Raw genomic sequence first — 22,489 nt, 5'->3', positions numbered from 1 at the left:
ACAAACAGGGAAACTGTTGGTATCCCGTTTTGCAAATGAGGATGCTGAAACACAGAGGAAGGATCAGGGCTGGGAACAGGTGAGAGGGTGACCAGAGTCATTGCAAAATGCAGCATGGGATCTTTGTGGTTTATTTAAAATGTTGATTTTGTTTTCATTATGGGCTTTTTGCATTAATTTTGATTTTTAAAAATTGTTTTAAAATATTACTTAGCTTGAGAGCTTCCCTGGTGGCGCAGTGGTTGAGAGTCCGCCTGCCGATGCAGGGGACACGGGTTCGTGCCCCAGTCTGGGAAGATCCCACATGCCACGGAACAGCTGGGCCCGTGAGCCATGGCTGCTGAGCCTACGCATCCGGAGCCTGTGCTCCGCAACGGGAGAGGCCACAACAGTGAGAGGCCCGCGTACCGCAAAAAAAAAAAAAGAAAAAAAAAAAATATATATATATATTACTTAGCTTGATTACTGAATTTTTTGCACCCCACGCTAGTGCCTCATTTGCCTAGTCTGGCCCTGCTGACTGGATGGATTAGCTTGAATCCTATGACGTATTTATTTATCAACTATCAAATGGGCTGAATATCAGTAATTTCCTATTGTCCAACCGCATGGATCCTCCCAGGATGGAGTCCCAAGGGCTCACACAGGTCTCCGTGCTGCCTGTGACTGCTTTACTATTCTTCACAGCAGTCCTCAGCCTGGCTGTGCATTAGAACCAACCATGAGGCTTCTTATTAAAACCAGAAACTCTGGCTGGGGTGGGGGAATGGCATGTGGGTTTTCAGAAAGCCCATCTGGTGTGAACTTCTGGATTATAGCCCTTGGATTAAACTAGATTTAAACCAAGCTGTAGAGGCAGGAAGTCCTAGATTTGCATTCTGGTTTCATCACTTTCTAACCACAAGATCAGAGGAAAGTTACAAGTTATTGGGAGTTGTGAGTAACGTATATGTGTTAATCCTTCTACGAGCTATTACTTTGTGCTGAGGTTCAGAGAAGCTAAGTCAATCACCCAAGGTCACACAGCAAGTTAATGAAAGAGTTGGGTTTGGGTCCCAAGTCTGTTTGATCTCAGAGCCAGAGCTAAATGACGAGACCTGACATCCACTAAATGCCCCCTCCAAAGGAGGCTACACTCGGTAATTAACGCACAGCATTTTCCAAAGTGTCCCTTCTGAACCCCCATGAGTGAGGACTGCCCTTGGTCAGAGCTGAGCTGACCAGGAGGAGAGAAGAGGCACCCCTTTGTCAGGGAATTCCTGCCCACAGGGGAGGCCCTTACACCCTGCCCTCTTGGGGGGTACCCCCCCTAAACTTGTGACTGGAGCTGCCAGCTGCCTTCATTTCCTCACTGCCAATTCTCTCCTTTAATTTTTCTGTCCTGGCTTCTGCTCCTAGCCCTCAGCCCGAACCGGTGACCTCCTGAATGTTGAAATGTGGGCACAATGGGGACCCCTGCCTTGTGGGGCGCTGCCAGTAACTCTCTTTCCTGACTTTCTTACCCCTTTACTTTCTGCCACGCCACAGGCCAAAGAAAGGGACTTGACCTAGCTCAGCCTCGTCTCCTGCCACCTCACCTCTCATGTCCCAGATAGTCCAGTGGTCCGTGGTCCGCAAGCATCCGGCCACTGTGAGACTACACTTGCCATCTTTCCCACCTGCAAGGCCCTGACCTTATTCTGCTCTACAGGTGACCCTCCAAGTCATCCCTTTAAACCCAGATCTGATGGAAAAGCTCCTTGCGGCATTCCCAGCCCTGCCTTCTCTGCCTCCGGGCCACCTCTGTCCTCCTAGGTGGTCCAATCACCAACAGCCATTTTCTGGAATTCAGTTGTATCCACGATCATCCCGCATACTAGACTGAGCTCCTTTAAGGCAAAGGCTGTTTCCTTCATCTCCCTGGACACAGTGGGTTCACAATGTCTCTAGTGATAGCAGCAGCACCATGGTGTTAGTGCTCATCCTGGCCACCTTATACCATTTAAATCATTTAACGCACACGAAAATCATTACCACCTTCCTTATTTTACAAACAAGGAAAGCGAGGTGCTCAAAGCTAACATGACTTGCCCATGGTCACACAGCTGCTTGCAGGAGGTGGAATTGGAGCTCAGGCATTCGAGATGTTAGAGTCTGTGTCTTAACTACCGTGCTATACAACCTCCCTGGTAGGGAGTGCCCAGTGTAGGGGGCAGGGCAAAGGGGTTTCTCTTAAGTAGCTCAGATCTTACTGGGGCCAGAGCAAGCGCACATGTGCACGCGCACAGAGAGAACACAGGAAAGCGTTGAGAGGAAACATGATTCAACACTAAAATGGATGAGGTGGAGCCATGCGCTTCCAGCTGGAATGTGTACATACACCACCTGGGGACCTTCTTAAACGGTGGATTTGTTTTCAGTCTTTGTGGGGTGGGACCCGAGACTCTGCCTTTATAAAAAATTCCCAAGTGATGTTGATGCTGCTGGTCCATGGCCCACACTTTGAGCAGCAAGGATGAACTCTAAGGGTTGAAGTAGGTCAGAGGAGGCAGGTTTCACTGTGGGTGGGAGAGGTCCCACAGCAATAAACTGGGTCTGGGTTGATGGCAGGACCTGGACAAATGGAGAAAGTGCAGGGGGTCATCAGCTCTGTTCTCAGGGGCCTGGGAGCAAGGGGTGGGGTCAAGGGCCTGTGACTTGTGTCCCAACTCCCCACACCCCCTTGAACAAGCAGCTGCACTAAGCAGGAGCTCCACATGTGAATAGCCCATTTTGGAGAAATGCCTAATCCTGATCATGTCAGGAAACATTTTGCAAATTCAGAAATCAGAGTCAAGGGAAGTGCTGTGTGCTCCACCAGTAGCAGCAGTAGTTAAAAGGGAACAATCTTTCCCCAAGTGGTTCCTCTTGTGGGGAGCATTTCTGCTGGCTCCAGGACTTTGGCCATCTATAAAGCTTAGCAATGGGAAATGAGGAAATTCTCAAGGAGAAAGAGCTCTCAGCTAGCACCAGAGAAAGAACGACTCTGGACCAAACATGCTGTCTACAATGGAGACCTTTGAACTTAATGGTAAAGTACTAGTCCCCAGTAATGGCATTGCCCGTGATGTAGTCTTTCTCTTGGCGGCATAAGAATAGACAAGTCCATTGAGAGTCTAGGTCTGCACCTTAGAGAGTCAATAATACATTTCTGGAATGCTTCCATGCTTCCACTGGAAATTTGTATAATGCGAGTAATAGATGCTGTGTCTTTAGCATACAGGGTTTTTTTTTAGCTTCATGACTCCTTTCAATTGTACTTAAATATTTTCCCTTCAATTAATGCTAATGCTTATTATATGTTCCTCCTTTTTATTAGTGTCTCACTCTGACACACAGATTATGTCTGTGACGCGTGTGATGAAAGGACAATGCAAAACAAGAGGGATGAAAAAGTTCCACAAAACCGAAGCCAAGTGTCATATTTATTTAATGCCATTCTGTTACAATTCTTTAAGATGTCTTCTGTGAAAACTCATGTGTTCCTCAGGGAGTGTGTTCTCCATTTGGTGTGGGCTAGGGTGTGTTATAGCTTCATAATTAGTTTGTCTTAGATTAAACTCAGATTTTAAAAATTCAGTCAACTGTTGTTTTATTTTCGCCCTCAGTGTTACACAGGTGATGCATTTTTTAAAATCTTCTAGAATTTGTAGGCTTCAAAGTCACTGGTGAGTGCTTCCCACAGGGGATCTCTGATTTCCCATTTCAGAATATCCTCTTGGAATTGTCTTCCAAGTTGATGAGTCTTTCCCTCTCCCACTCTCTTTTCTGGAGACTGTATGTGCAGGAACAGCTGCATCTCTGTCCCCTGGCCTCACTGTCCCTCTCGCCCAGGGTCTGTTTTGTTCAGGTCAGTGGCTGGAATTATGGGGGTACAAAGATTAAGGGTCCAGTGTTCTGCCTTTAGGTGTTCACAGTGGGGTAACAAAGAAGGCAGGAGTGCAAATGACTTTAATAATTGTTGGTTATTCAGAACTTTGGAGAAGGCAGCGTTCTGGACACATGACTTTTTAAGATCCTAAAAATGTTCAAGCAAAGTCAGGTGATCAAACAGATTTGGCACCTACTCCATGTTGGACACTGCACTCAGCACTGAGAAAATAGACATGGATCAACTCGGCCTCTGGCCCCAGGGAGCCCACAGTCATGTTGGATGGAGGGCGGCAGAGAGAGCCTATTCATAACCCATTTCTATACAATTCATTACTGGCTGTCGTTGAGATTTGCACAGGACTTTATGGACAGGTCTAAGCCGATGTGGGACCCTGGAGGGCAGAGCTGAGACCTCTTCTAAAGTTTAATGGATAAAAAGGATTCGTTAGAGAAAGGAGATGGAGGCTGGAGCAGGGGTAGGGCACAGCGTGTTTATGACACCTTCCCAAGGAATATTCAGAAAAAATACAAATAGCTCCATATTGTGCAGTCAAAATTGAGTGGGGAAGCTCAGTGGGGTTTGAGACTAGGACCAATTAATTTGGACTTTATCCTGAGGGTGTCTATTGAAAAAAAAAAAAGCACAGTGTGAGAGATGCGAGTTAAGTTTTATTTGGGACAAAATGAGGACTATAGCCTGGGAGACAGCATTTCAGAGAGCTCTGAGAAACTGCTTTATATATGACTTTAGTGACGGGGGGACGTGCAGTCAAGCACACACGTTGGCAGAGGCTCATTGCTAGTCAAAAGGGGCAGATGTCACTGCTAATGATGTTAGTGCTTTTCTAAATACGAGGAGATGCGAGAATTGGGCTCATAAAATCTTCTCCTGAAAATATCTAATATCTGAAGACCTGTTCTGCCAGTTTTTCCCAGAGCACAGAGTGCCTCATTCCTGATCTCCACCCTGAACTCCTTTCAGGGGGTGTTGAAGGTCAGCCGCTGCAGCGGCTCATGATTTAATCCTTGTAGAGGGAGAGGGCAAGGGCCAATGTGTAAGTGGCAGGGGCAATGGGGAGCTTTGAAGAGACTGAAGTTGGGCTGAGAGGCAGTGATCTGTACTTGAGATTACTCACCCTCACAGATGGGGGACAGGTTGGGAAGAGTCACCCTGAGGACAGAGAGGAGCTTGGCAGCAAGAGATGATGTGAGGCAGTGGGTGTGTGGAAGGAAATGAGAATGCTCCGGAGAAATTTTAGAAGTCAAATCAGGGACCTCCCTGGTGGTCCAGTGGCTAAGATTCCATGCTTCCAAGGCAGGGGGCCTGGGTTCAATCCCAGGTCAGGGAACTAGATCCCACACGCCACATCTAAGATCCCACATGCAGCAACGGAGATCCCACGTGCTGCAGCTAAGATCTGGTGCAGCCAAATAAATAAATGAATATATTTTTTTTAAAGTCAAATCAGTAGGACTATAGTGGGGGGACAAGGTAAGTGAGGATGATACAAGAGTCAAGGGTGAATCCCAGATTTGTGGCTGGGGTTATAGATACCACGAGGTAAAAATCCAACCCCAGAACAAAATCGCTCCAGTTTGGATGGAACCCTTTCCTAAATGCATTCACAACTTCTATGTCCTCATACAAAGAACATATGGAACTTACTAGATGAGTGTCATCATGGACAGCTCTCACTGTGAGGCTCTGTACCACAGTTATCCCCTCAGGGCTTTACTGAGATGAAAAAAACTACTTACTTTAGCACTAAATGACTCCAGCCTCGTTTACCTGTCTATCTATCTATCCATCTATCTGTCTATCTATCTATCTACTTACCTAGCTCTCTGTAGGCTGAAGATTGCTTTCGTTTTCTGAAGCGTTGCCACAGACTGCTGGCTCTTGCTGCCCTGAAGGTCCAACGAAACCCCATGTCTTCCCTTATGAACCGGTATCAGCCCCTCTCCCCTCCAACAATGGAGCATTGGAGCCTGAACGAGAGAATTCACACTTGTCCCTGTGGACCCTATCTTTCTGGGATGCGCTCCTTTCACCTTCTTGAAAATATGAGCATTTGTCTGGCTCAGGTCTTCCTGTCAGTCTCCTGATTGTCTGGTTTCTCAAGTTCTGTTACCACATTGGCAACCTTTCGCCGGTCTGTGGAATGTAATCTGGCCCTCTCATCCAAAGCCCTCAACTATATCAGGTCTCACACTTTTCTTCATGATATTTCTTCCCACCAATTTCCATCTGAAGACCATCCTTCCTGACAGAGAAGACCCCAAAAAATACAAATTATGAAAGAAAGTTATGGGGGGTTTTGTTGTTTGTTTTAATTAACACTCAGCAGCGGCCCCAACATTGGCCCTAGCTGACCCTTCTCCCTGCTCTGAAGTTGATGTTAAATATTCTGCTAACAAACCTTAACCCTGGAGTCTATTCAGGGTCAGCCTTGCTGAGATGACTACTTTCATTTCATGTCATTGTTCTGACTTTATTTTTTGTCGTGTCACTAGTTCTTAGAATTTTTTTTTTTAATCTGACTTTACCCAGAGGTGTTTTTTCACTTTTTATTGTGAAATAATTGTAAATGGTAAAAATCTGACTTTACCCAGAGGTGTTTTTTCACTTTCTATTGCGAAATAATTGTAAATTGTAAAAATCTGACTTTACCCAGAGGTGTTTCTTCACTTTGTTTTTATGAACTAATTGTAAATTTTTGCAACTGAAAGTTGCAAAAAACAAATGTACAGGGAAGTCTTTGTGACCTTCACCCATTTTCCCCCTGTGATAACATCTTGCTTAGCTCTAGTACAATATGACAACCAGGAAACTGACATTGGTACAACCCACGGAGCTTATTTAGATTTCTTTAGTTTTACACGCACTCATTTGGGTGTGTGAATGTAGTTCTCTACAATTTTATCAGATGTGTATACTTGTGTAACCACCACCAAAATCAAGATATGGATCAGTTCCATCACCACAAAAATCTCCCACATGATACTTTTTCATAGACGCACATACCCTCTCTCCCCGCCCAGCCATCACTGTCCCCCAGCAACCACTAATCAGTTCCTCCTTTCTATAATTTTGCTATTTAAAGAAAGTTATATAAATAGAATTACACAGCATGTAACTTTTTAAAGATTGGCTTTTTTTCACATAGCATAATTCCCTTGAGATCCATCCAAGTTGTTGTACGCATCAGTAGTTGGTTCTTGTATTATTAATGAGTATTATTCTATGATATGAATGTATACAGTTGGTTTAACCATTCACCCATTGAAAGACATTTGGGTTGTTTTTCCAGTTTGGGGCTATTACAAAGAAAGCTGCTATGACCATTTACATAAAAGTTTTTGTGGGGCTTCCCTGGTGGCGCAGTGGTTGAGAGTCCGCCTGCCGATGCAGTGGACGCGGGTTCGTGTCCCGGTCTGGGAAGATCCCACATGCCGTGGAGCGGCTGGGCCCGTGAGCCATGGTTGCTGAGCCTGCACATCCGGAGCCTGTGCTCCACAACGGGAGAGGCCACAACAGTGAGAGGCCCGCGTACTGCAAAAAAAAAAAAAAAAAAAAGTTTTTGTGTAAGCACAAGTTTTCATTTCTCTGGGATAAATGCCCGAAAGTACAATGGCTGGACTCTAAATATATGTTTAGTATCACAAAAAGCAGCTGATCTGTTTTTCCAGTGTGGATGCACCATTTTACATTCCCACAAGCAGTGTACAACTGATTCGCAATCCTTGCCAGCAATTGGTATTATTACTATTTTTATTTTAACCGTTTGGATAGACATGTGATAGTGATACATCATTGTAATTTAAATTTGTATTTTCCTAATAGCTAATGACGTTCCTAATAGCTAATATCTTTTCATGTGTTCATTTGCTATTTGTATACCCTCCTCAGTGAAATGTCTCTTCATGCCTTTTGCCAGTGTTTATTTATTTATTTATTTATTTATTTATTTATTTATTTATTTGGCTGTGTTGGGTCTTCATTTCTGTGCGAGGGCTTTCCCTAGTTGTGGCGAGCGGGGGCCACTCTTCATCGTGGTGCGCTGGCCTCTCACTGTCGTGGCCTCTCTTGTTGCGGAGCACAGGCTCCAGACGCGCAGGCTCAGTAGCTGTGGCTCACGGGCCCAGCTGCTCCGTGGCATGTGGGATCTTCCCAGATCAGGGCTCGAACCCGTGTCCCCTGCATCGGCAGGAAGATTCTCAACCACTGCGCCACCAGGGAAGCCCTTGCCAGTGTTTTAATTGGATTGTTTTTTGACTAATCTAAACTAAAACTAAACATTTTGAGAATTCTTTATATACTCAAGATACAAGTCTTTTGCCAGATACATAATTTGTAAATATTCTCTCTCAGTCTGTAATTTGTCATTTTATCCTCTTAACAAAGTCTTTTGCAAAGCGAAAGTATTTAATTCTATTGAGGTCCAATTTACTGATTTTTCCTTTTATGGATTGTGCTTTTGGTGTCAAGTCTGAGAACTTTTCACTTAGCACTGGGTCCCAAAGATTTCTCCTATGCTTCATTCTAAAAGTTTTACAGTTTTACATTACAATATCATGGCTCATTTTGTGTTGATTTTTAATAAGATGTGAAGTTTAGGTCAAGGTTTGTGTGTTTTGCTTATGGATGTCCAATTGCTTCAACACCATCTGCTGAATAGTCTCTTCTTCCTCCAGGAAATTACTTTTGCATCTTTGTCAAAAATCGGTTGGGCATACTTGTGTGCATCTATTTCTGTGTTCTTTATTCTGACCCATTAATCTGCATGTCTATCCCTGCACCAATACCACACTGTCTTGATAATGTAGATTTATTGTAACTCTGAACGTCAGGTAACATTATTTCTCACAAGTTATTCTTCTTTTTCAAGATGATTTTAGCTACTCTGGGGCTTGTGCCTTTCCATATAAATTTTGGTATAAATTTATACCATCGAAAACCTTGCTGGGATTTTGTAGGAATTATATTACACCTCTAGATCAGTTTGAAAATTGACATCTTTCCATCTTTATGTTCAGTCTTGCAATCTGTGAACATGGTATGTTTCTGCACTTATTTAGGTCTTTTTTTTTTAATGAGGATTTTGTAACTTTCAACATACAGGTCCTGTATACATTTTGTTAAATTTAATATCTAAATATTTCATTTTCTTTGGAGCAATTGTAAATGCCATTTTTATATAAATTTATGTATTTGATTTATATATTTTTGGCTGTGTTGGGTCTTCGTTGCTGCACGTAGGCTGTACCTAGTTGCGGTGAGGGGGGGCTACTCTTCATTGTGGAGCATTGGGTTCTTGGTTCAAGGGCTTCAGCAGTTGTGGCACACTGGCTCAGTAGTTTTGGCTCACGGGCTGTAGAGTGCAGGCTCAGTAGTTGCGGTGAACGGGCTTAGTTGCTCCATGGCATGTGAGATCTTCCCAGACCAGGGTTCAAGTTCATGTCCCCTGCATTGGCAGGCAGATTCTTAACCACTGAGCCAATGTGTCCTGCCATTGTGTTTTAAATTTCGATTTGCACTTGTTTGCCAGTTGTATACAGAAAAAGGGAGTGAGAGCAGACATTCTTGCCTTGTTCCCAACCTAAGGAGGAAAGTTTTCTGTCTCACCATTAAGACTGACTGTAAGCTTTAGATAGCTTGTTGATTCTCTTTTTTTTTTAAACTTGAGGATGTTCTCTTCTTTTTTAGTTTGCTGACAGGTTTATGATAAATTTGTTATTTATTATGAGAGTGATAATTATGACAATTTATTATGAATTAGATTTTGTTAAGTGCTTTTTCTGCATCAACTATATGATTATATGATTTTTCTTCTTTAGCCTATTGATATGTGGATTACATTGATTTTCTAATATTGAACCAGTCTTGCATACCTGGAAATCTCATTTAGTCATGGTATGTAAATCCTTTTTTTTTAATAAATTTATTTATTTATGTATTTATTTTTGGCTGTGTTGGGTCTTCGTTTCTGTCTGAGGGCTTTCTCCAGTTGCGGCGAGTGGGGGCCACTCTTCATTGTGGTGCACGGGCCTCTCACTTTCACAGCTTCTCATTGCGAAGCACGGCTCCAGACGTGCAGGCTCAGTAGTTGTGGCTCATGGGCCCAGTTGCTCCGCGGCATGTGGGATCCTCCCAGACCAGGGCTCGAACCTGTGTCCCCTGCATCGGCAGGCAGACTCTCAACCACTGCGCCACCAGGGAAGCCCCTGTAAATCCTTCTGATGCATTGCTTGATATGGTTTACTCCTATTTTGTTGAGAATTTTTGTATCAAATTTCATGAGAAATATTGATGTTTAGTTTTCGTTTTGTACTGTCTTTGTCTGGTTTCCATATTAGGGTAATACTTATCATACAAAATGAGTTAGGAAGTGTCTTCTACTCTTCTGTTATCCATAAGAGATTGTTTGAACTTGGGGCTAATTCTTTTTTTAAACGTTTGTTAGGATATTTCAATAAAATCATCTGGCCTGGATATTTCTTTTACAGGAGATTTTAAATTACAAATTAAATGTATTTAATGGGCATAGATATTTATATTATCTGTTTCATCTTGGTTGAGTGTTTGTAGTATGTGATTTTTTTTTTTTTTTTTTTTTGCATTACGTGGGCTTCTCACTGCTGTTGCCTCTCCTGTTGCGGAGCACAGGCTCCAGACGCGCAGGCCCAGCAGCCATGGCTCACGGGCCTAGCCGCTCCGCGGCATGTGGGATCTTCCCAGACTGGGGCACGAACCCGTGTCCCCTGCATCGGCAGGCGGTCTCTCAACCACTGCGCCACCAGGGAAGCCCCTGTAGTATGTGATTTTTGAGGAACTATTTCGTTTCTTCCAAGTTGTGAGCATAAAGTTAGTGGTAGTATTTTCTTATTTTGTTTTTAATGGCTGCAGCATCTGTGGTGATATACCCTGCTTTATTATTGATATTGGTGATTTGTGTCTTCTTTCTTTTTATCTTTGTCTGTCTTGCTAGAGCTTTATAAATTTTATTGATTTTATTCAAAGAACCGGATTTTTGTTTTTTATTTTCTCTTTTGTATTCTTATTTTAAATCTCATTGATTTCTGCTCTGGTGTTTATTATTTCTTTTTCTTTTTCCTGGTTGTTTAGGGTTATTTTACTGTTCTTTCCTGGTTTCTTGAGGTAAGAACTTAGTTTACTGATTTGAGATCTTTCCTCATTTGTAATGTAAGATTTTAGTGCTGTAAATTTCCCTTCCAGTGCTGCTTTAGATGTAGCCCATAATTTGGTACGTTGTATTTCCACTTTCATTCAGTTCTGTTTAATTTTTTTTTTCCTTTGAGACTTTCTCTATGACCCATGCATTATTTAGAAGTTTTAAAATTTTTTCCAAGTGTTTGGACATTTTTATGTCTGTATGTTATTAATTTCTATTTTTATTCCATTATTGTCAGAGAACATCTGTAAAATTTAATTTCTTTTACATTTTGTTGAGGTTTGTTTTATGACCCAGGATATGGTCTTAGTAAATATTCCATGTATGCATGGAAAGAATGTGTATTCTTCTGTTGTTGCATGGAGTATTCTATAAATGTTAATTAGATCCTGTTGGTTGCTGGTGGTGTGCAGTTCTTCTATACCTTTGCTGATTTTCTATCAATTGCTGAGAATGGGGTATTAATGTCCCCAATTATAATTGGGATTTGTCCATTTCTCCTTTCAGTTGTATCAAATCTGTTTCATGTGAATAGGAGCTCTACTGTTTGGTTTCTTTTTTTTTTTTTTTTTTTTTTGCGGTACGCAGGCCTCTCACTCTTGTGGCCCCTCCCGTTGAGGAGCACAGGCTTCGGACACGCAGGCCCAGCGGCCATGGCTCACGGGCCCAGATGCTCTGCGGCACGTGGGATCCTCCCGGACTGGGGCACGAACCCATGTCCCCTGCATTGGCAGGCGGACTCTCAACCACTGCACCACCAGGGAAGCCCTGTTTGGTTTCTTATAGACAGCTTATAATTGGGTCATGCTTTTCCATTCACTTTGCCAATTTCTACCCTTTACTTGGTATATTTAGACTATTTACATGAAAGTAATTATAGGTATGTTAGGCTTAAATCTGCCATCCTATTTTGTATTTTCTCTGTTTCTTCTGTTTCCCATTCATCTGTTTCTCTTTTCTTACCTTTCTATGGGTTACTTGAGCACATTTTTTGAATTCTATTTTTAATTATTTATAAGATTTTTGTGGTGCATCTCTTTGAATAGTTTATTTAGTGGTTTCTCTGGACATTACAATATACATACATAACATATCACAGTCTACTGGTATCAACATTTTACCACTTTGAGTAAAGTGTAGAAATCTTATTTCCATTTATGTCCTTTTATTATCTTCACTTTTTAAAATGAATTGCCTGAGGTATTTCCTCTGCATACACTGAGAACCACATCAGACAGCATCATAATTTTTGTTTCAACCATCAAATGTGATTTTTAAAAATCATGAGGAGAAGTATGGTCTAATATATAGCCCTGTATTTTACCCATTCTTCTTTCCTTATTCTTGTTCTTCCTTTCGGAAGTGCGAAGACTTCTCTTACTATCATTAACATTCTATTTGAAGAACTTCCTTTAGCCATTCTTTAAATGTAGGTTTACTAGCAATAACTTCTATTAGTTTTCCTTCATCTGAGAATCTCTATTTCCCATACGTTGCTAAAGGATGCATTCATGGTTGACAATCCATTTCTTTCAGCACACAAAAAATATTGTGCCACTTCTAGCTGATCTCCATGGTTTCAGATGAAAAATCTGCTGACATTCCAAATTGGTATCACTTTATAGGTAATGTGTCATTTCTCTCTGGCTGCTTTCAAAATTTTTTCTTTTTCTTCAGATTTAAAATTTTCTTTATGTCTAGATTTTTCAGATTTTTGCCTATGTGTCTTGGTATGGATTTCTTTGAATGTACCATGTTTGGGATTTGCCCAACTTCTTGGATCTGTAGGTTTATGTCTTTCCCCAAATTTGAGAAATTTTCAGCTACCATTATTTCTTTGATTATTTTTTCAGCTTCACACATTTTCTGGGACTTCAATGATATAAGTATTATGTGTTTCTTTTTTATTGACCCACCCATCTCATAGGCTCTGTTTATTTGTTGTTATTTTTGTTGATGATTTTCTCTGTTTTTCAGATTGGGCAATTTCTCTTGTTCTATCATTTAGTTCTATCTATCTATCAGTCACTGAAAGAATCAGTGATTCTTTCCTTTATCATATTTATTACACTATTGAGCCAATGTGCTGAGGTTTAAAAATTTTTTTGTGTGTTTTGAAATTATACAATTTCCATTTGGTTCTTTTATATATCTTCTATTTTGTGACATTTTTTTTAAAAAGTTTTATTTGTAATTACTCATTAAAGCATTTTTGTGATGGCTGCTTTAAAATCCTTATTGAATAATTCCAACATTTGTTTCATCTCAATGATTTTAGGTTTAGGTTTCTTACATAAACTATTTAGATTTATTAGATAGATTCTGGCTCATTTTGTGGGTTATGGTTCCAATCGCAATTTAATTTTCAGAGCCCTGACCATGCTATTCTAGTCTGCTTTGTTCCCTGTGCTACTGGTGTTCTTGCCCCCTGCTGGTGCTGCCTGCAGGGACAGAGGACACTGCTCTACATTGCCCAGTGCTACTAAGTAGAGGGTGGGAGACCTCAAACCCACAGGGCAGAGACCACTTCCCTGGGCCTCACCAGTAGCCCAGTGCTGAGAATGTGGGGAGAGGGGCTCCCACTTGATCTCCACTAGTGTTACAGTAGGAGAGAAGTACACCTACCAAGCCATCTTCTGCCACTTGGTGAAGGGTTGGGAGATGGAAGGCCTGGGAACCCTAAAATTTGTGTGCAGCCTTTTTTCTTCACTTAGCTCTTTTATGGAATTGAAATTTTATTTCTATCTGGAGCCATATTTTCACTGTGAGTCAGACAATAGAGCTGTCAAATTTCTAAAACCTGCTTCCCTAAAATCTCCACCCAGGCTAATAATAGCTTACTCCAGGTAAGCTCATTCTTATTCACCTGAAGCTTTTTTCTTTTTTTTTTTTTAATTTTCATTCTCTCATCTCAAGCTACTCTTGCTCATTGGTCAACCCCAAACTATAGTAGATATTTCCTTGACAGTTTATTCTAACCACTAAGAGATGAAATGATCAACGTAAGGGTAAAGAATTTATCAGATCCTCTGCTTTGTATAGAGTGAGTTAGACAAAGCTCACAGATTTGAAGTTCCCAGTTTCTAAAATACCTGGTCTCTATGCCAGGTGATAGCTCTGAATTAAAAAGCATTCTGGGCTTGAACTACTCCCATCACACTACCATGTCTGTTTTTCCTCTCATCATCCTTACTCAAATGCATTGCACCATGGTCCTAACATGTAATTTGAAAATATCTGTATCTTCCGTGCTGGCCTTCACCTCCACCTCTGACCTCTATGGTACCTGTGTCTCTGAAGCATAATTTATCTTTCTATTCCCATCACATTTTATGTTTCATCATGTTTGGTTGCTGTCTATGAGATTGTATTCACCATCCACCATCTTTTATTAAATGTGAGGCTTCCTCTGTATGTTATCCATCTTCACCATCATGACTATATGGACACCTGAGGTCCTAAGTTGCATTCCTGATGCTCTCCCAACACTTCAAAATGTTCAACTCTGTACACGTTCAGCACCCAAACCACTCGTTCATCCGTTCATCTAGCCCGTCACCATCTTTCCAGCACACCATGTTGGTGCTGGAACACAGCCTAAGAAACTTCCAGGCCATATGGAGGAGACTGAAACATATATACAGTTCAGGTGCTCAGGGCCACAGTGGATAAAAACACAGTGATGTGGGGAAGCAGAGCGAGGTCCCACCCAGCCGAGGGGAGTCCGAGAATCTATCTTGGAGCAGGAAAAGATCTACTGTGCTCCCAAAGGGTGAGTAAGAATTAGTTATGCAGAAAGAAGGAAGGGAGGTTGGGTATTCAGAGGAGATACTCTGCCTGAAGTCACAAGGGTGTAACCACAGTGGTCTGGCCTGACCATTGGTCAGTGTCAACGGGGAGGTGATGTATGGAGGTGTGGCCATAAGAGAGCTGGCTGGAGGCCAGGCTACACGAACCAGCAGGGGAGCTTTTTGTCCTGAGGGCAGTGAGCTGAAGGGCTGAGGGCAAGGGAGTGACTGGAGCAGGTTGTGTGTTGGAGAACTCACTCAGGCTGCTGTGTGGGCCTAGACTCCAGGGGTGCATGGGGGTGGGGGGAACACCCTGTGCTAGACTGAGCATAACTACGTGTCTTTAAGGAATACGAGGCAACTATTAAAGAGAGCAGTTAAATCTCTCTCTACTGAGAAAACTAGAGGGAAGTCCATGGAAAAACACTTCACTGCAGAAAGCGCATGTGCTACAATTGATAGGTGCTGTAATATGTAATTGTAACATGACATCATTAGAGTAAAATGAAAAGAAAAAAACCCAAGTCTATCTAGGAGGATGTGAGTTTGTAAGTTTCTTAGAGGAAGGGGAGATGGAGGAAGGCCACAACCCAGGATGCTAACAAAGCTTCCCTCAGCGGGTTAGGACCTCAGGGGATTAATTATAAGATTATTAATCCTTGAAATGCTCTCCATGTTGTTTGATGCATTATATTAAGCACGTTTTACCTTTGTAATTAAAAAGAAAACAAAGGCCTGGACGTGATTTCCAGATCTTGTCTTATAAGCTAACAGGTTTTTTCGACTGTTCCAAACCCCACTCATTGTTTATAAAACAGGAACAATCCTCCTCCTCCCAGAATTTTGAAATTGAAATATGTTAATTCATCAATTTCTCTGATGTACATCTATTGAGTGATCCCTGGGGCAGGTTCCGTGCTGGGGCTTTGACGGTGAGCAAGGTTGACTGAGGACCGTGCTCTTCCAGCTAAGGATGTGTGCACGGGGTTTTTTTGCCCAGCCACATAAATGAGGGGCTGACAATGGCACTTCTTGCCTTGTGACAAGGAGGATCAAGGGGAAGATTTGGGGGTCGTGGGCCTTTGTGTCTTTCCCCTCGTGGGACCTCATGGGCAGCCCCCTGCTCATATAGAGGGGATTTGGGCACAGGCTGGGGGCCCCACTCTCTGCCCTCTGCAGCAGCCTCTGTAGCAGCAGCCGTCTGCCTGGGTTGTGTTTCAGATCCAAAGCCCAAGAAGAGAAATGGGATAAACTGCTTCACAGTCCTGCTGATCATCTACCTGGTTCTGCTCACCGCAGGTGCTGGGCTGCTGGTGTTGCAAGGTAAAGCATCTGGGTCCTGTCTGGTCCTTCCTGGGGTGACAGTGTGGCCCGGCCCGACACAAGGCACAGGTTCACAAGAGAGCCCTTGGGGCTACTGCTGCCTGTCTGCTGGGAGAGAGTTCTCAGTCCCTGGGTGGTCTGAATGGTGAGGGGAGAAAGGGGGAAGCAGAAAGGAAAGTGTGTGTGTGTGTGTGTGAGAGAGAGAGAGAGAGAGAGCAAGAGGGAGGGAGGGAGGGAGAGAGGGACCACGTGTGTGAGGCTGTGTGTGTCTGAAGCAGTGAAAGATGCAGTGATCTCACAAGGATGTGCCTTGTGCCTCTCACATCAAGGATTCCCTGCCTCTGAATGGGAAGTAGCTTTGTTGACCAGAGTGTTTCATTTTAACATGATTTGACTTTCAAAGTGCTCCTAGTCCAAACGGTTAGGCCATGAAGCAATTCCATCAGCAGATAGTGAAGTCACTCAAGAATGCCGTGTGGCCAGTTGTCATAAACACACGTCACACGCATATGAAAGTCACACATGATTAGGCCAGATCAGCATATTAGTGGCCACGCTTTCATGTCCAAGCATGCACAGAGCTCCTAACCTCATGCAGGTTGTTCGTGGACGTGGTGGTTATACAGGGTGTAGATATGTTCTGTGGACGTGTAATGTCATATCTGAGTGTGGAGTGCACGTGTGCAAGATACAAAGTTCTGTGTGCCCACTCTAGGTCCTCACGGTACACTAAACACATGCTTACCTGTTCAGGACGCAGAGTTATGCATATGACACAGAATGTCAGGGTTATGCTCAAGTGCCTCGGGCTTTAATGAAGTCCCTAAAAGGATGCTGCAGGCATGGTGGTGGGGTGTCCAGTTCTGAATCTGCAGAAGCGGCTCCAGGTCCTGGAGATGCCCTACAACAATCAAACGCTGGTCCCCGAGCATATCCTGCAAGCCCAGCTTATCCGTGTCCGCACCAGGCAGGAGCACCTACTACGACTGGTGGACAACTTTACTCGGATCCCAGGTTGGCCCGTCACCCCTGGGCTGGGACTCCCCAGAGAGGATGGGAAAGGGGGAGCGGCTCGTGTGCAGACCAAGGGGGCTTTGGACCTGAATCCCTTTCTCTGGCCTCGTATGAGAGCGTGGAGGCCAAGACAGGAGGTGAAGGCCGTATGGGTAGGGCACGAAGTTACAGGCACCCTGGGTGGCTGCAGACAGCTCTCTGGGATACAGTGGGGTCAGGGACCTAGGAACCAAGGATGCTCCAGACGAGTGTGATCTCCAAGACCCAAGGTCTGCAGCAACCAGCCGAAGGCCGGGTCTGAGTCACGGAGCCCTCAGACTGACCCAGAGTGTGCAGGACAGAGCCCAGGGCGATGTCCAGGACCACTCCCAAGCAGCGAACTAATACTGGTCTGTGGCTGGAGAGCGTAACAGTGGGCACCAAGCCAGTCTGGCCAGCGCCTGGACCTTCGAGGGGAGAGGACAGCAGGCCTGTCCTTATAGAGGAGAGAGCCCTGGCTCCTGCCACCATGTGAGGACACAGCGAGAGGCTGCAGTCGGCAGCACGGAAGACCTTCCCCAGAACCCAGCCAGGCCGGCCCCTGATCTTGGGCTTCCAGCCTCCAGAAGTGGGAGAAGTGAACTTCTGATGTTTCAGCTCCTCCCACCCCGGTCTGTGGTGTGTTGTTATAGCAACCAGAATGGACCAAGACAAGACAAGGAGCCCTGTCCCGGCCACCCGAGTCTTTGGGAGGCCCTGGTCCACAGAGCAGCCCTGGCAAGGGAGAGATCTGACGTAAGTGGCAGCGGGGATGGGTACCATTTATCAGAGCGTGGGTGTGCTCTCCGTGCTGGTCTCCATGCGGCGGCCTCAGGACAGCCCTGCATAAGTGGTATATGAACCCCATTTCACTGATGAGAAAGCTGATGCTCCAGACAATGAGGATGTGCCCAGGGTCACCCAGCTAAAGTGGCAGTGCTGCCGCTCGAACTCAGGTCTGTCTGGCTCAGCCTCCCTCGGGAATCATCACCTGCACAGCTGTGTTTCGTTTGTTGGGCCATGAGCGCCTTGGAGGAAGGAGCTCCGTCTTTTCTCGTGTTCCTTCCACACAGTTTGGCTGGTCCTCGGTGCTCAGTGACACTCGTGAAGTGAATGACGGTGTGAGTGGCATTGCCACCCCTCCCCCCTTGTTGGTTGGGGCATTGGTGCCTCTTCTCCTCAAGTCTTCCAGGTCCAAAGGGGCCCTTGCCTCCCCCGTCTGCCAGGGCCACCAGCGGAGAAGGGGGCCCCGGCCGAGATGGAGCCGCAGAAACCTGCCTCTGTCTACCGGCCCCATAATCCTTTTTCTCCTCCTCTGTGCAGGCTACGTTCTGAATTCCTTCTCCTTTCCAGGCCCCCCAGGACCCCAAGGTCCACCAGGAATCAAGGGAGAGGCAGGTGAGCAGGGGCTGGGCGTGTGCTCCAGCGTGCACAGAAGGCTGTCTCGGAGCAGCTGCAGGGGACCGCAGGCACACACGCCATCCCCAGAGTCTGAACACCTGGTGGGGTCTGTATGTGAGGGAGGTCACCTGAAGTGAGATCCTAGATGGGCTGGGTTACTGGGAATTACCTGCATCCTGGGGAAGACACCTAGGTGTGGCTGGAGGGGTGTGGACACTCCAAGCCCCTCCTTGGTGCTCAGAGTACAAGCCTGTGAGCCTCACTGGGAAGAGTCAAGCTCTTTGGTCCAGACTCCAGAGTCTGACGCATCTACCTTCACCATAGACTGGCTCTGTGACTTCGGGAGCATTCCCTTACCTTTCTGAGTCTCAGTTTCTTTGTCTGTAAAATGGGGACAAGAGTGCCTCAGAGGGTTACTAGGAGGTTAAAATAACGATTCAAAGCACATGATTGTCTCTCCCTTTTAGGTTGTGGCCTTAACCTGCCCAGCTGCCTTACAAATGGCCACGGCATAGCTGGGTCAGAGAATGTGAGGGCTTGGCTGCCCCCGGGGGGAGGGGGCCTCCACCCCTGTTACAGTCCACTCTGCTCTTCACTTAGACTCTCAAACCTCCAGTCCCTGGAGGGGTTGAGGCTGCTGAGTTGTAAAGATGTAAAGACAAACATTACTGGAGGAAAAAGCCGAATGAGAGGATTTGCAAGAAAGGGGGAAAGAAACAAACCAAGAACCTCTCAGCCTCCAGGCCACTGAGATAGAGTGAAAAACACCACCAATTACAGGAGGGAAACTTGATAAAGGGAAACTCTTTTTCGAGTAACTAATTTTTGGAAGGACTTTAAGAGAAGGGGGAATCCCAAACTACCTAGTGTTCTAGGGCACCAGCAGGGTTTTTCCGGGGAGATTTTCAGGGGGAGGATGAGTAGGAGAGTTTAGGAACACACAGAGGCGCTGCAACACCCACGGGCTCACACCCACGTGCGCACACACATTTATGCAACACAATCACACATGCACCAGCATACTCGTGCACGTGCTCACGTGTGCACATACACTCACGTGCATACACGCCCACACACGCACTCACACGCACTCACCACCCGGCCACAAACTCACTCATGCATGCTCACTCAACCTTCAGAGCCAGAGTGGGGCAGGGTTACTCAGAGGGTGGTGGGTCACCAGGCATCCCAGGGGCACAGCTGTGGTCCCTTTTGTCCAGGTGAGCAAAGGACAGGAATGGGAAAGCTAAGAGCAAAGTGAGAGGGGGAAGAATTTCCTGCCAGGTACAACTTGAGGCCAGCGGGGACGCAGGCCATGCTGGGAGCTCAGAGCAGAAGAAGGTGAGGGACCGATAAGGGGCCTGAGGGGGCCCTGGGGAAGGAGGGGACACCACTGGTAGGGAGGGCAAAGGGGCTGATTCCAGAAGGAGGACTTTAAGCATCTAGAATCTTCCCTTGATGGCCAGCGCTCTCTCTAGAGTAGTGCTTCTCAAGCTATGGGTCATGGGTAAGAGCCGTTTGAGGTGCTTGTTTAAAATGCAGGTCTGTGTTTTAGAGATCATGGAGGGTTTGACCCTGGACAGGTAGGGGACAGGCTCTGGGAAGCACGGCCCGAGCGCTCTGGCTGTGACTGAGCACCTCGTGTGCTCCTGGTCTCTTGGCCTCCCAAGAGACAACCCTCAGGGTGGCTCTGGGCGCAGCAGGGGAATGAGGCTGTGGAGCCAGGAGGCTTGGTTGCCATCCCTGCTAACCTGTGTAACTAGACACGTCACTTGGCCTGTTGAGGTTTAACCTCTTCCTTTCAGCAAAGAATGGCAATTGCATTAAAATAATAATAATTAAATTATACATGCTTTGCAGGACAACTATAGGGGTTGGAGATCCTGTGTTCAAACTCCACTACATGGTAGGCAGCGTTAGTGATCCTGTAAAGTGGAAAGGGAAGGACTTCAGTTCCAAGATCAGACACATGTGGGTTCTACTACAGCTCTAGCTGTGTAACCTCTCCGAGCCTCAATTTAGTCACCTGCAAAAGGGGGATAAGAATAGCAACCTTCAATGAGGATTGATTACAACAGGAATATAAGACAGAAGATTGTGATACTGTACCTGGCATGTAGGAAATATTTACATTAGAAGAAACGGAGGGTGCTTGCCATCAGGAAGGAGGGCCCTTACAGGGATGTGTCAGCCATCCTCAAATATTAGAAAGGTTCCTGTGGAAGAGAAAATAGACTTGCTGTCAGTGGTACCCCGCAGAAGAATGGAGGCCAACGGGCAAAAGTTTCTGGAGAACCAATTGTGCTGAGGTAAGGGAGGAGCAAAGAGTTAAGACTTGGGCTGCCGCACGATGAAATGGGCAGACGGGGGGCGTGGGGCACAGGGGCTGCAGAATTTTCCTTGGTGGGACTGACGGGGGATCCATGCACCAGGCAGGTGGTTGGACAGTTGACCTGTGAGGATGACTCCAAAGGTGGCCCTCCGCATTTCTCTATGGCCCAGACTTTCTCAAGGTGACCCTGCCAGCCCCAGAGAGGGGATGACAGCCAGGGCTTTTGCCTGTGGAGTCTGAGCCACACTGCTTCCCACCCCACTCTCACCCACTGCCACGCCCAGACTCAGGCCTGGAAGCAGTGTGGCTGGCGAGGGGAAATGATCAGTTTCACTTCTTCAGAAATCAGGACTCTAACCTACCCCACCTCTTCCCAAATTTCTTTTCCCAAGATCACCAGATCTCTCTTACCCACTGCTTGCCCAATCCACTGCCAGCGGACGGGGCTAGCGGACCAAGTGGGACCCGCCCCAGCGGTATTGAGGTTTTCTGCTCTTTGTCCCAGCAGATGGGTAAAGCCACAGTGATGAGGTTCCAGGGGACACTTCTATTTCCCTCACTCCATCTTTAGCTGTGATGACGGGCAGGTTCTGAAGTCAGATGCAGTTGTGATTCCTCAGGCGCCACCAGACTCTGGTCCTTTCACCGGTACTACTTTGCTTCCCAAGGCTGTAACTTTTGAGAGAGACACGGAAGTCATAGCAATACAGACTCAGGCCCAGACCAGTCTCAAGAAACCTCAGACAGGGAATCCCCTGGCGGTCCAGTGGTTAGGACTCCATGCTCTCACTAAAGAGGGCCTGCGTTCAGTCCCTGGTCAGGGAACTAAGATCTGGCAAGCCGCATGGGACAGCCAAAAAATAAGAAAAAGAAAGAAAGAAACCTCATAAAGCCACACAATTGCCTTAGCATGATGGCCCTGGCCCCAGAGCAACAGGGCACCAACAAATTCCTCCAGGGTAATAATTCCTAGCCTTGTTTAAGAAGTGCCATTTGGGCCTTCCACTCACGTGGATGCTCTGAATGACCAAAAACTTGTTTGCTGTTTGTACCTCAGTCTGTTGTAAGGACTTCAATTGTAAACATGTTCTTTATGGCTCTTTTGTCTTCCATCAAGGAATAATTATTCTTCAAGTATCCAAACCGCCTCAAAGAAGCTAATTCCCAAGCCTTGCACCTAATGTCACTCAAACCTTAGACCCAGAGAGTTCTGTATGACAGTTGCTTCTTTCTCTCCACTCCAGACCCCTTTGTCTACTTTTCCTAAATCACTAGAGAGGAGGCTGGCCCCCTTCTGAGTCCTCTCCAGCTCTGAAATCATGAAAATAATGGAATGGAGTCCTTTAACCAAATTGCATCCCAGCAAGCTGGTCCCAGCCCCTGAGGGAGTTGCCTGGGGTGGAGCTCTGCTGATGGTGGGACCTGGCTGGCTTCCTAAGCCAGTGGGTACCGATGAGCAGGCCTTGTGGGGGACGGCTGGCAGGTTTGGGCAGGGGTTGCCGAGCCCTGCCTAGGGAGGAGGCTCCCTC

The 22,489-nt window shown here is 45.6% G+C and overlaps 1 protein-coding gene across 1 annotated transcript in view; it reads left to right on the top strand.

Moving 5' to 3' along the window:
* Positions 1 to 2,941: 2,941 nt before the first annotated feature.
* The window catches only part of MARCO (macrophage receptor with collagenous structure), a gene marked incomplete at its 5' end in the record, with an annotated part of 33,288 nt that continues 13,740 nt past the window's right edge, over positions 2,942 to 22,489 (top strand). The window contains 5 exon segments of the mRNA XM_081242969.1: positions 2,942 to 3,011; positions 3,014 to 3,049; positions 16,094 to 16,195; positions 17,057 to 17,209; positions 18,581 to 18,625. Of these exon segments, the coding sequence (XP_081099095.1) occupies positions 2,942 to 3,011; positions 3,014 to 3,049; positions 16,094 to 16,195; positions 17,057 to 17,209; positions 18,581 to 18,625 (406 nt within the window).

This window comes from Mesoplodon bidens, assembly GCF_964165515.1.
Source record: "Mesoplodon bidens genome assembly, chromosome: 8".
NCBI classification, from domain to species: Eukaryota; Metazoa; Chordata; class Mammalia; order Artiodactyla; family Ziphiidae; genus Mesoplodon; species Mesoplodon bidens.
The sequence above is the reverse complement of the archived record's forward strand: the minus strand, read 5'-3'. Positions and strand labels throughout refer to the sequence as shown.